This window comes from Rhinoraja longicauda, chromosome 34 (assembly GCF_053455715.1).
Source record: "Rhinoraja longicauda isolate Sanriku21f chromosome 34, sRhiLon1.1, whole genome shotgun sequence".
NCBI classification, from domain to species: domain Eukaryota; kingdom Metazoa; phylum Chordata; class Chondrichthyes; order Rajiformes; family Arhynchobatidae; genus Rhinoraja; species Rhinoraja longicauda.
Window position 1 is genome coordinate 13,571,103 of NC_135986.1, and position 13,368 is coordinate 13,584,470.

Below are 13,368 nucleotides of genomic sequence, written 5' to 3' on the forward strand. Positions count from 1 at the left end.
CCACAAGGCCACTCAACTTGACTGACCTATCTTTTCCTCTCAATCACATTCTCCTTCCTTTACCCCAAAACCCCTGACACCCAAAGGAATCAAGATTCTGTCAATCTCCGCCTTCAAAATATCCATTGACTTGACCTCCAGTCGTCTGTGACAATGAATTCCAGATTCACTCTCCTCTGACAAAATAAATTCCTTCTCATCCCCTTTCTTAAATTACGCCTTTTTATTCTGAGGCTATGACGTCCTGTCCAAGACCAGTGGAAACATCCCCTCCACGTTCACTCTATCCAGGCCTTTCACTATTCTGGAAGTTTCAATGAGGTCCCCCTCCCCTCATCTTTCTAAACTTACATGGTCGATATCCCTCCAAACCTGTCCTATCCATGTACCTGTCTAACTGTTTCTTAAACGTTGGGATAGTCAAAGCCTCAATTACCTCATCTGGCAGCTTGTTCCATACACCCACCACCCTTTTGTGTGAAAAAGTTACCCCTCAGATTCCTGTTAAATCTTTTCTCCTTCACCTTGAACATACGACCTCCATGAGAATTGTATGTGTGGTGACGGCTGTCCTTTTATGGAACTGAGACCGTGACTGTGAATCCGGCAGTTTGTCGAGTCCCACAGGAACTGGCCTGTGGGAAAAGCCCATGTGCCGTCCTTCCCCAGCCTGGCCCCTGCGTGACTGCCTCGCAACCTCCATTGTTCCAAGGAGAGAAGCGATGATTCTCAGCAGCGGCTCCGCCCAACTCCGCCCTGTCAAGTGTCACCAGACACGTGGTAGTAGGCGCGCTCTGTGATTGGTGGCAGCGAGGCGCTGTGATTGGTCGCTTCATTGGTCCAATCAAACAGTTGAATCAAACTCACCAATGACAGTGCTCGCCTTCCCCATTCCCACATTAGCATAGGGCGGTGGGGCAGCCTATTTAATGCGCGCTCAGAGCTCTTGCCAGACATTCGCGTGTCTGAAGCTAAGAGACGAAATGCCTGATCCACCAAAAGGGGCCAAGAAGGGCGCCAAGAAAGCCGTGTCCAAACCTGCAGGCAAGGCGGGCAAGAAACGCAGGAGGTCGAGGAAGGAAAGTTACGCCATCTACATCTACAAAGTGATGAAGCAGGTTCACCCCGACACCGGCATCTCCTCCAAGGCAATGAGCATAATGAACTCGTTCGTCAACGATATTTTCGAGCGCATCGCGGGCGAGGCTTGCCGCCTGGCTCATTACAACAAGCGGGCGACCATCAGCTCCCGGGAGATCCAGACCGCCGTGCGCTTGCTGCTGCCCGGGGAGCTGGCCAAGCACGCCGTGTCGGAAGGGACAAAGGCGGTGACCAAGTACACCAGTTCCAAGTAAAGATCCTCCGTGCTGACAAACCGAAAACCCAAAGGCTCTTTTAAGAGCCACCCACAATCTCACTGAAAGTGTTGTACTATATCGGCATCGAATTGCTGCAAAATTGTATGTGGCCTTTTGTTTAGGCAGCTACAATGTTTTAAATTATGTTTACGTTAATCAAACTGCGGCCATATAGTTTTACGAATAAGGGGTAGGCCATTTCGGACTGAGATAAGCAAAAACTTTTTCACCCAGAGTTGAATCTGGAATTCTCTGCCACAGAAAGCAGAGGGGGCCAATTCCTTCAAGAGAGTTAGATTTAACTTGGGGCTGAGGGAATCAAGGAATATGGGGGGAAAGTCGGAACAGCACTGATTTTGGATGATCAGCCCTGATCATATTGAATGGCGGTGCTGGCTCCAAAGGCCGAATGGCCTACACCTATTTTCGATATTTAAGTTTCCAAAATCCCGCTTTTGCTGAGATCAGGACAGATTCAGTCCTCACCTCAGACTCGCCCGTGGAGGCTCCGGCCACGTGGACGTCGGAAGCTCGCAGCCCCAACCCTGGGTTTTTTTTTTTTTTTATCAAAAAATACTTTATTCAAGTTATAAATATCATTTACAAACCATCATTTTTAAAACAAACCCATCCGACATTCCCGGAGGTTACATATTCAATACAGGCATTTACTTAGACCTTTACATACATTTACATACATATCCCTTATTTGGAGGGGCGTCTCTCTCCACCACACCCTGCCCCCCATGTCCAGCAGCGGAAGGACCCTAGACTGTGGTCCTCCCCCACAGGGCCTTGGCACTGCCGGATCGTCCAGCCGCATCGATGATGCAGTTGAAGTCACCGGCCAGAACGAGCGGTCTAGACGTGGCCAGCAGCGGTGGGAGCTGCTGGAGGACGGCCACCCGCTCGCTCCACCTGGGTGAGGCATACACATTTATCAGCCGGAGCGGAGAACCACGGTACATTACATCCACCACCAAGAGACGACCCCCCACCACCTCCCTTACCTCAGTGATGGTGAAGCCCCCTCCCCGCAGCAAGATCCCCAGACCGGACGCACGACAATCATTTCCCCCCGACCATACCGACAGTCCGTGGGGCCACCATCGCGACCACCTCCGATAGCAACGAAGGTGTGGCAGCCCGCACTCCTGTAAAAAAGTCACATCCGCCTTTACCTTGGCCAGGTACTGCAAGGCGGATACACATCGCACAGTGCTCTTCACACTGCGCACGTTTAAGGATGCCAGTTTCAGCTCCATTGTCCTTTATTGTCCCAGGCGATCCTCCCGCATGCCAATCATCTGGCTCAGTTCCTGCACATTTTTGTCGCACAGGTAGTGGTACAGGTTGGTGGCTTCCTCAGCACAGGGTGTATTTTCTGGCGAAGCCACTGCGCTGCTCCCAGTGTCCTGGAGCTGGGGCCCATTGGCCACTGCACTGCTCCCGGTCTCCCGGAGCTGGGGCCCATTGGCCACTGCACTGCTCCCGGTCTCCCGGAGCTGGGGCCCATTGGCCATTGTGCCGCTCCCGGTCTCCCGGAGCAGGGGCCCATTGGCCGTTGTGCCGCTCACGGTCTCCCGGAGCAGGGGCCCATTGGCCGTTGTGCCGCTCACGGTCTCCTGGGGCTGGGGCCCATTGGCCGTTGTGCCGCTCACGGTCTCCTGGGGCTGGGGCCCATTGGCACTGCTCCCAGTCTCCTGGGGCTGGGGGGCAACAGACACGTTCTTTCTCTTACCTTCCTCCTCCCCCGTTTCCTTCCTCTGCCTCTGCCTCCGTTGTCGGCTCCTCCCGGTCGTCTCATCCTCCGATGCGGAGAGGCTGCTGGCCTCGTCCTGGGAGAGGACTCTTTTTTGGGACTTGCTTGCCCCCTCCGCCTTTTTCTCCGTGCGCACAGCCTTCAATGTTTTCCTCGACTGTACCACCTTCCATTCCTCCTCTTCCTGTTCCCCCTCTTCCATCGACTCACCCTCGTGGGGAGGGGCCTGGGGTGCTCTGTCCTGCGGTTGGGGGCTCCTGGTGGTCGCGTTGTCCTCGCCCCTGCTCTCCTTTCCTTTTTGGGCTTTTTCCGTGGTAGGAGGCGTCTCGTCCACCCTGGGGGTGCTGGCAGCGGCCCCTCTTATCGCCTGTGCATAAGTGCTTGCTCTTTTAGGGCAGGCCCTGTAAAGGTGGCCTGCCTCCCCACACAGGTTGCAGCTCTTACTCTCTTTACAATCCCTTGTCTCGTGGCCTTCTAACTTGCAGTTTCTGCAGACGACTGTCCTGCATTCTGCCGCCACGTGCCCAGGTTTGTTGCATTTCCTGCACACCCTGGGCTGCCCCACGTACGTCATGTAGCCCCGGTTCCCTCCGATAGCAAACACCGAGGGAGGGTGGACAATGAATCCCTTCCCGTCCACCCTCAGCTTCACCTTTACCTGCCTCTTGCTCGTCCAGATCCCGAACACGTCCTTTATATCCACGCAGTTCCCGGCCCCTTCGACGTAGCGCGCAAGGAAGGTGAGGACATCCACGACGGGCACATGTGGGTTAAACATGTGCACCGTGATCATCCGTTCCCTCTGGGTGGGGAGGGTGAAGAGCGGCTGCACCTTCAGGAGCGACAGCGGGGCTTCATCCCCCTTCTCCCGGAAGTCCTGCAGCAACTTCTGCCATCCCGCCGGGTTCTGGAAGGTAACGTCGAAGTATCCGTTACCTGGGAAGTCCTGGAGGCAGAAGATGTCCCCGGCCTTGAATCCACAGGCCTCCAGCAGCACCTTCTTGATGAAGAGATCCCTTGAGAGAGGGTTTCCCTCCTTGAGGTCCTTCACCGATACTCGCAGGGTATTCCGGATACCCTGCCCTCCAGCTCCACTTGCTGCTGCCATCCCACCTGGATAAGGGTGTTAGGTTGGTTACCCAACCAGCATGGATCCACCCCTAAACCAGACACGTGCTCCTGACCTCCGCTCCTCTAATCTAATGCAAATACTGCTCTTATACTTACCCTGTTCTTATAAGAACATTAGATTGTGCCAGAACAGATACTACACTTGATCTTAGCCAAAAGGCCGAGAAGCGATCTGTTCCCAATGCCTATGAACTGATCTGCCGGTGGCCCAACCCTGGGTGAGGGTCGACATCGGGAGCTGCGGCAGCGTCTTCGTCTGCCCCGAATCATATATCATATCATATATATACAGCCGGAAACAGGCCTTTTCGGCCCTCCAAGTCCGTGCCGCCCAGCGATTCCCGTACATTAACACTATCCTACACCCACTAGGGACAATTTTTACATTTACCCAGCCAATTAACCTACATACCTGTACGTCTTTGGAGTGTGGGAGGAAACCGAAGATCTCGGAGATCTCGGAGAAAACCCACGCAGGTCACGGGGAGAACGTACAAACTCCTTACAGTGCAGCACCCGTAGTCAGGATCGAACCTGAGTCTCCGGCGCTGCATTCGCTGTAAAGCAGCAACTCTACCGCTGCGCTACCGTGCTGCGGGGCTTGGGTCGGCCCGCCGCGGACCTTTCACCGTCCGGCGCGGCCTGGAACGTGGCAAATTCAACTGCCTGACCGCGGGAAATACATTCTGGCCTTCCATCACAGTGAGCTGGTGACTGGAGGAAACTTTTTTTTTTTTTTATATCAAAAAATACTTTATTCAAGTAATAAATATCATTTACAAAACATCTTTTTTAAACAAACCCATCCGACATTTCCGGAGGTTACACATTCAACACAGGCATTTACTTAGACATTTACTTACATTTACATACATTTACCCAGTATCCCTTGTTTGGAGGGGCGTCTCTCTCCACCACACCCTGCCCCCACCCCCCCCCCCCCCCATGTCCAGCAGCGGAAGGACCCTAGACTGTGGTCCTCCCCCACAGGGCCTTGGCGTTGGCTGCACCAAGCTTCAGAGCGTCCCTCAGCACGTACTCCTGCAGTCTGCAGTGGGCCAGTCGGCAACATTCCTTGACGGACAGCTCGCTCCGCTGGGAGGTCAACAAGGATCGGGCAGACCAAAGAGCGTCTTTCACCGAGTTGATGACCTTCCAGCAGCACTCGATGTCAGTCTCGGAATGCGTCCCTGGGAACAGTCCGTAGAGCAGAGTCCTCTGTGACGGAGCTGCTCGGAATGAATCGTGACAGGGACCCCTGCAGACCTCTCCAGACACTCCTGGCAAATCCACACTCTTTGAAGAGGTGGGCCACCGTCTCCTCTCCGTAGCAACCGTCCCGAGGGCAGCGTGCGCTGGTAGTGAGGTTCCGGCGGTGCAGGAAGGATCTGACTGGGAGGGCTCCCCTCACCGCCAGCCAAGCCAGGTCTTGGTGCTTGTTGGTGAGTGCTGGCGATGAGGCATTTTGCCAGACAAGCTGGGCTGTCTGTTCTGGGAACCACGCCACAGGATCCATGGAGTCATTCCCCTGCAGTGCCTGCAGGACGTTCCGTGCTGACCACTGCCCGATGGACTTGTGGTCAAAGGTGTTGGTCCGGAAGAACCTGTCCACAAACGACAGATGGTTCGGCAATGTCCAGCTGACTGGCACATTGCGTGGCATCTGCACCAGGCCCATCCTTCGCAAACCGGGGACAGGTAGAACCTCAGCAGGTAGTGGCATTTGGTGCCCACGTGCCTTGGCTCTATGCTCCGCCTGATGCAGCCACACACGAAGGTGGCCATCAGAATGAGGGTGATGTTGGGCACGCTTTTACCCCCGTTGTCTGCCGACTTGTGCATTGTGGCTCGTCGCACCCGGTCCATCGCCGACCCCCAGATGAAGCGGAAGACGGCCCGGGTGATCCCCTTGGCGTGGGAGGGAGGGACGGGCCACACTTGCGCCAAGTACAGCAGCCCCGAGAGCACCTCACACCTGATGACCAGGTTTTTCCCCGTGATGGAGAGGGAGCGCTGCTTCCACAGCTCCAGCTTCTTCCCCACCCTGGCTATCCGCTCCAGCCAATTTTTGTTACATGCCTCAGCCTTCCCGAACCAGATCCCCAGCACCTTCAGGAAGTCAGGCTTGATGGTGAAGGGGATGGAAGATCGGTCGGGCCAGTTGCCAAAGAGCATGGCCTCGCTCTTCCTGCGGTTTACCCTGGCCCCCGTGGCCAACTCAAACTGGTCGCAGACGCTGATCAGTCTGCGGACCGACCCTGGATCCGAGCAGAAGACGGTGACATCGTCCATGTACAGGGAGGCCTTGACCTGAGTGCCCCCACTGCCTGGCAATGTCACTCCTCTTATGCTCGCATCCTTCCTGATGGATTCGGCAAAGGGTTCAATGCAACAGACGAACAACACAGGGGAAAGAGGGCAACCCTGCCTGACTCCAGACCTGACGGGGAAGCTGTCTGATTCCCACCCATTAATTTGGACTGCACTACAGATATCGGAGTAGAGCAGTTGTATCCACTTCCTGATTCCCTCCCCAAAGCCCATTTTGGAGAGCACGTCCCTCATGTACGTGTGCGATATCCTGTCGAAGGCCTTCTCCTGGTCCAAGCTGACCAGGCAGGCATCCACCCGTCTGTCCTGCACGTAGGCAATGGTATCTCTCAGCAGCACCAGGCTGTCTGAGATTTTCCTGCCAGGTACAGCACAGGTTTGGTCCGGGTGGATCACCTGTCCCAGAGCAGACTTGACCCGGTTGGCGATGGCCTTAGACAGGATCTTGTAGTCTACATTCAACAATGTGATGGGTCTCCAATTCCTTAAGTCATTCATCTCCCCCTTCTGCTTGTAGATCAGGGTGATGCTGCCCTTCCTCATTGAGTCTGACATGCTGCCGGCTAGAAGTATATCGTTGTACACATCCAGCAGGTCCGGGCCCACCCAGTCCCACAGAGCCGAGTACAACTCTGCCGGTAAGCCATCGCCTCCGGGAGTTTTACTCGAGTCAAAGGAACGGATGGAGCCAGTCAGCTCCTCCAGGGTCAGTGGTTTGTCCAGACTCTCCCGCTTGCTGTCATCCAAGACTTCCGTGATGGAGGACAGGAAGTTCTGGGAGGCGGTGCTGTCTGTGGTCTTTACATCGTACAGATCCTTATAAAAGGATCTGCAAATCTTGAGCATGTCTGACTGCGAGGATGTTACCGAGCCGTCCTCCTCCCTAAGGCTTTTGATCACAGAGCTCCCCCTGTGAACCTTATGGAAGAAGTAACGTGAGCACGTCTCATCCTGCTCAACATGGCGGACCCTGGACCGGAAGATGATCTTGGAGGATTCAGAGGTAAAGAGCCGAGCTTGCCGGCCCTTCAACTCTCTCAGTTCCTCCCTCACATCCACCCCTCTCCTCTGCAGAAGGAGTAGCTGCTGCAAATCTGTCTGGAGTTGACACAGTTCCCTCTTACCCTGTCTTGCTCTCTGGACACCTTTGGAGACGAAGAACTTCTTGATGTTCTCCTTTGTTGCCTCCCACCAGAGTGTCGGGGAGTCAAAGAGGGGCCTCACAGTTCTCCAACATGCGTAGTCCCTCTTTAGCTCCTCAACGTTCTCCGGGGTCAACAGCTCCACGTTTAACTTCCACGTCCCTCTGCCTGCCTTCCGGTCCTCCTGTAGGTGACAGGTGGCCTGAAGGAGGCAGTGGTCAGAGAAGAACACCGGCGCGAGGTCGGTGTGTCTGACCGTGACGGCCCTCGATGTGAAGAGGAAGTCTATCCGGTACTGGGCTGAACCGTTCGGTCCTGACCAGGTGAACCGCGGCTGGGCTCCGCCTGCAGGGTCACTGAAGGCGTCGCGCAGCTTTGCATCTTTGACCGTCTCCACCAGGAGTTTGGAGGTGCCGTCCAGTCTGTGGTTGGCACTGCCGGATCGTCCAGCCGCATCGATGATGCAGTTGAAGTCACCGGCCAGAACGAGCGGTCTAGAGGTGACTGGAGGAAACTCACTGTGATGGATGTTTCTTTTTGTTGGTATTGGTTTATGATTGTGTGATTGCTCTTATTGTTGTCTTAAACTTGACTTTTGACGCCGTAGACTCGCGTTCGTCCGCAGTTTGTGAGCAGTGACCGACATAACATAATACTGTTTACACAGCAACCCGCCCACTGTTATGTTCAGTGAAATGCATTTGTTCCGATCGTTTACCAGTTAATGTAAATGCGAGATTAAAATCGCAGAATCTCTCATGTCGGGGAATTAATTCACACTCCGTTTCTAGTGTAAATGGATCCGGAACAAGTGACGGACGAAATGATGAGTCCGAGATCAGAGATTATAATATATTTGTTTTTGGAGATTTTTATTGAATAAAAAATGATGGCGGGCTTTTCAAACTTCAGCTCGTTTTGGGGACTGACCGTTGGTTTCGGCGCTTCTCTAGTTGCCGCCTGTTCATTGGTGCACGAAGCCTCTCATGAATGAACTGCTCCCCACACCAGTGAGATTAGGCGCTTCACCATTCATGCAGGAAGTACAAGGAGAGGGCGGGGGGATTTCTTCGTTTCTGGTTAAAAAAATGTCTGATGAGAAAAGAATAAGAGAAAGGGGTTCGGGTTTGAGACGGAGATCATCGTCCGCAGATAGAGTAGTTACTCTGCGGGGTTTGGACCAAGACGGGCAGGCGGAGATTCGTCTGTGGTAGATACACAGAACGTTTGTTGTGGAGCGGTACTCAGCTCTTCCACAGACACTGTGGGTGGCTCTGAACAGAGCCTTTGGATCGTTACATTAATGTTTCGCCAAGTTACTTGGTCTTGGTGGCCGCGCTGGTTTTCTTGGGCAACAGCACGGCCTGGATATTGGGCATCACCCCGCCCTGAGCGATGGTCACCCTTCCCAGCAGCTTGTTGAGCTCCTCGTCGTTGCGGACGGCCAGCTGTAGGTGTCTGGGGATGATGCGGGACTTCTTGTTGTCGCGGGCCGCGTTACCGGCCAGCTCCAGGATTTCAGCCGTCAGATACTCGAGCACAGCAGCCATGTATACCGGGGCTCCAGCACCCACCCGCTGAGCATAGTTACCCTTTCTCAGAAGCCTGTGAACACGGCCCACCGGGAACTGCAGCCCGGCCCGGGACGAGCGAGATTTGGGCTTGGTCCGAGCTTTACCACTTGTTTTCCCTCTTCCAGACATTTCCGACTAATTACTGCACACAGAATGAGGAAATGGTCCCGCACTCGCCCTTCTAATAACTTCTGGGGGAATGCCGTTAGGCGATTACGATTGGTGGTGCGGCGCTGTATCTCATTGGTGGTGTGTAACAGTCCAATTAGAAAGTTGGTTCATTCGCCAATGATCAGGCGGCAACAAGACGACCGCGGAAAATAACCGACAGTCGCCAAAATGACCTGAAATTTGAAAAGTCCGCCAATGAGAAACATATTTAAAAATCGGCCGAAGGAAAATCCATTTCAATCTGTGTGTGATCATGGATTTCCCGTATCGTTCGGTTCCGACCCACATGTAAAACACACCGTGTGTGTCAATTCCACCACAAGAGATGTTGTGGAATTAAATACAGTATCTTCCATTTTTTCCACTGCTAATCTATCGGAACAAACCCGATAGAAATAATATGTTCGAGATCGATGTTTGTGTGAAGGCCTCGGACTGTGGGTGGGTAGAAACAGTTGCATTAAAGCTGTGTCGTAACATTAGTACAACCATGGGACTGCGAGACTCTGAAAAGAGCCCCAAATTCATTCGGGAAATCATAGTTTCACAATATTCACTGGAGAAATCATAGTGTGAAAGATTTCGATGGGGTGCAATTTCTCAAAGGTTTTCAGGGAGTTTTTGTCGTGGTTACCTGTGTTCAAAATGAAGCAGATGACACGGAGAATTCTTCAAGAAGTTAAAAGCCTTTATTTGCAAACAACGGCTGGAACAGTCAGGATGTCAACCATCTGACTGCCCACTTAGTACATCGAGCAGCCTCTTTTTATAGGATTCTTCCAGCCTTATCTTCGTTACCTTATCTCCTACTCATACTCCTTTTTTACAGTCATTCATCTTTTTGCAGTCACCCTGTCTACCTTGCCACCATTAAACCCCACTTATTGATGAATGTTCATATTTCACCTTTCACCCCGCCACCATTAAACTCCCAATTATCACCCTGTACCACCCCACTCATTGATGAATGTCTGTATCCCTTCACATTTCACCTTTTACCCCGCCACCATTAAACTCCCAAGTACCACCCCGTACCACCCCACTCATTCCAACTCGTATGTTTCTTCTCCTCGCTCCACCATTATCTTTTGACAGGGAGCAGGGGTAGATAAAGGCTAAAAGCAAAGGAATCTTGTCGAGTGCCGCTCTCCTCGCTCCACCATTACTTATCTTTTAACAGGGGGCAGGGGTAAGTAAAGGCTAAAAGCAAAGGAGTCTTGTCGAGTGAGCAGTTACAGACACGTGTCAAGGGTAAGGAATGTCTAGAGCGCCTTAATTAGTTACAGAAAGGGGCCTAATGCCCAAGTAGTAACAATGTATAAAATAATACCGTAACAAAGTCTAATGTATAAAATAATATCGTATTATCTCCCATATTTTCTCCAGCAATATGTAGAGGGGCCCACACGTGAGAGGGCAACACTTGATCTAGTCTTGGGAAATTGGGAAGGGCAAGTGAATGAAGTGTTCGTGGAGGAGCCTTTTGGGACCAGTGACCGCAATTCGATCAGATTTACGATAGTTATGGACAGAAAGGGCTCACAAGTATAAATGCTAAATTTGGGCAAGGCCAACTTTGAGGGTATGAGAGAAGGTCTCACTCAAGTTGTTTGGAGGGGAAAGGCAAATCAGCCAAGTGGAATGTTCGAGTGAAGGGCATGGCAGGTAAAAGTAGGGAAGCTTGGATGATGTGGGAAATTGAGGCATTGGTCAAGAATAAGAAGGCCGCAAGAGACACAAAGCTGGGATCAAGTGTATCCCTGGAAGAGTTTCAGGAACGAAGAATCAAGCTAAAAAAGAAAATCAGAAGGGCAACAAGGAGCCAGGAGATAGCATGAAGGACAATCTCAAGTGATTTTATAAATACATGTAGGAAAAAGGGTAACTAGAGAGAGTGGGATCACTCATATCATATCATATCATATCATATCATATCATATATATACAGCCGGAAACAGGCCTTTTCGGCCCTCCAAGTCCGTGCCGCCCAGTGATCCCCGTACATTAACACTATCCTACACCCACTAGGGACAATTTTTACATTTACCCAGCCAATTAACCTACATACCTGTATGTCTTTGGAGTGGAGCCACGGGCAAAGTCTCCAATGAGTATTTCTACTCTGTTTTTACCGAGGAGAAAGACAGGAAGACAATAGACAATAGGTGCAGGAGGAGGCCATTCGGCCCTTCGAGCCAGCACCACCATTCAATGTGATCATGGCTGATCATTCTCAATCAGTACCCCGTTCCTGCCTTCTCCCCATACCCCCTGACTCCACTATCCTTACGAGCTCTATCCAGCTCTCTCTTGAATGCATTCAGAGAATTAGCCTCCACTGCCTTCTGAGGCAGAGAATTCCACAGATTCACAACTCTGACTGAAAAAGTTTTTCCTCATCTCAGTTTTAAATGGCCTACCCCTTATTCTTAAACTGTGGCCCCTTGTTCTGGACTCCTCCAACATTGGGCACATGTTTCCTGCCTCTAACGTGTCCAACCACTTAATAATCTTATACGTTTCGATAAGATCTCCTCTCATCCTTCTAAATTCCAGTGTATACAAGCCTAGTCGCTCCAGTCTTACAACATATGATAGTCCCGCCATTCCGGGAATTAACCTAGTAAACCTGCGTTGCACACTCTCAATAGCAAGAATATCCTTCCTCAAATTTGGAGACCAAAACTGCACGCAGTACTCCAGGTGCGGTCGCACTAGGGCCCTGTACAACTGCAGAAGGACCTCTTTGCTCCTATACTCAACTCCTCTTGTTATGAAGGCCAACATTCCATTGGCTTTCTTCACTGCCTGCTGTACCTGCATGCTTCCTTTCAGTGACTGATGCACTAGGACACCCAGATCTCGTTGTACGTCCCCTGTTCCTAACTTGACACCATTCAGATAATACTCTGCCTTCCTATTCTTACCACCAAAGTGGATAACCTCACACTTATCCACATTAAACTGCATCTGCCAAGCATCCGTCCACTTACACAACCTGTCCAAGTCACCCTGCAAGTCATGCAGTGTGTGTCTGTCCCCAGATATGTGTGTAATAAATATATATATACACACACTGCATGACGCTCCCTGTGCAGCGTCCTGACACACAGACACACACCCACACACACACCCACACACACCCCAGGCCCCTACACCCCTCTCACTCTGTAACCCCCCTCTCCCCTCCTGCCTCTCCCCGTCGCCCCCTCCCCTCTGGCCCCTACAGCCCATTTCCCTGTCTCTGTAACCCCTTTCCCTCCGGTCCCCACACCCCACCCTCTCTCCCCGTTTCTGTAACCACCTCCGGCTATTGTTTACTAACAAAAGCTTTTGACAGCACAAGAATCAATATCAGTAAGATCAAAGAAATCTAGAACAAAGACAATTAAAATATGAAGCAGACAGTCTGAATATATATATAAATATATTTGTTTTGATCCAAGCCTATCACCCACTCCCAGGGATCTGATATTCTCTATATAAACCACCCCCGAATGCCTGGATTAGACCCCAGCAGTTCACCCACTCTTGGGGATCTGTTATTCTGTTTATGAACTCCCCAAAGCCCTGAATTAGATCCCAGCTGGTCACCCACTCCCAGGAATGTATTATTGTATATATAAGCCTCCCTGAGGGATATTAGATCACAGCCTGTAATGCTAGGATCTGATATTCTATATATAAACACCACAAACCCCTGGATTAGATCCCAGCCTGTAACCCACTGCCAGGGATCTGTTATTCTGAATATAACCCCCCACCCCCCCCCCCCCCCGAACCCCTGGATTAGATTGCAGCCTCAAAGGAAAATAGACATTGTTATAATCTTCTTTTTATTTTTTGCAAGGAATTTTACACAAGAACTTTGATTATTAATGCATAATCTTTCATATGTA

General features: G+C 51.7%; 1 protein-coding gene and 2 pseudogenes across 1 annotated transcript; 1 reads left to right on the forward strand and 2 right to left on the reverse strand.

Moving 5' to 3' along the window:
- The first annotated feature begins 929 nt into the window (after nucleotides 1-929).
- Nucleotides 930-1,355, forward strand: LOC144609348 (histone H2B pseudogene; annotated as a pseudogene).
- Nucleotides 1,356-4,326: 2,971 nt separating this feature from the next.
- Nucleotides 4,327-4,423, reverse strand: LOC144609749 (U2 spliceosomal RNA; annotated as a pseudogene).
- Nucleotides 4,424-8,593: 4,170 nt separating this feature from the next.
- LOC144609550 (histone H2A-like) lies at nucleotides 8,594-9,435 on the reverse strand. The gene has a single exon (XM_078428061.1). It carries the CDS (start codon nucleotides 9,425-9,427, stop codon nucleotides 9,041-9,043), a length of 387 nt encoding a protein of 128 aa, XP_078284187.1. The 5' UTR covers nucleotides 9,428-9,435; the 3' UTR covers nucleotides 8,594-9,040.
- Nucleotides 9,436-13,368: the final 3,933 nt, after the last annotated feature.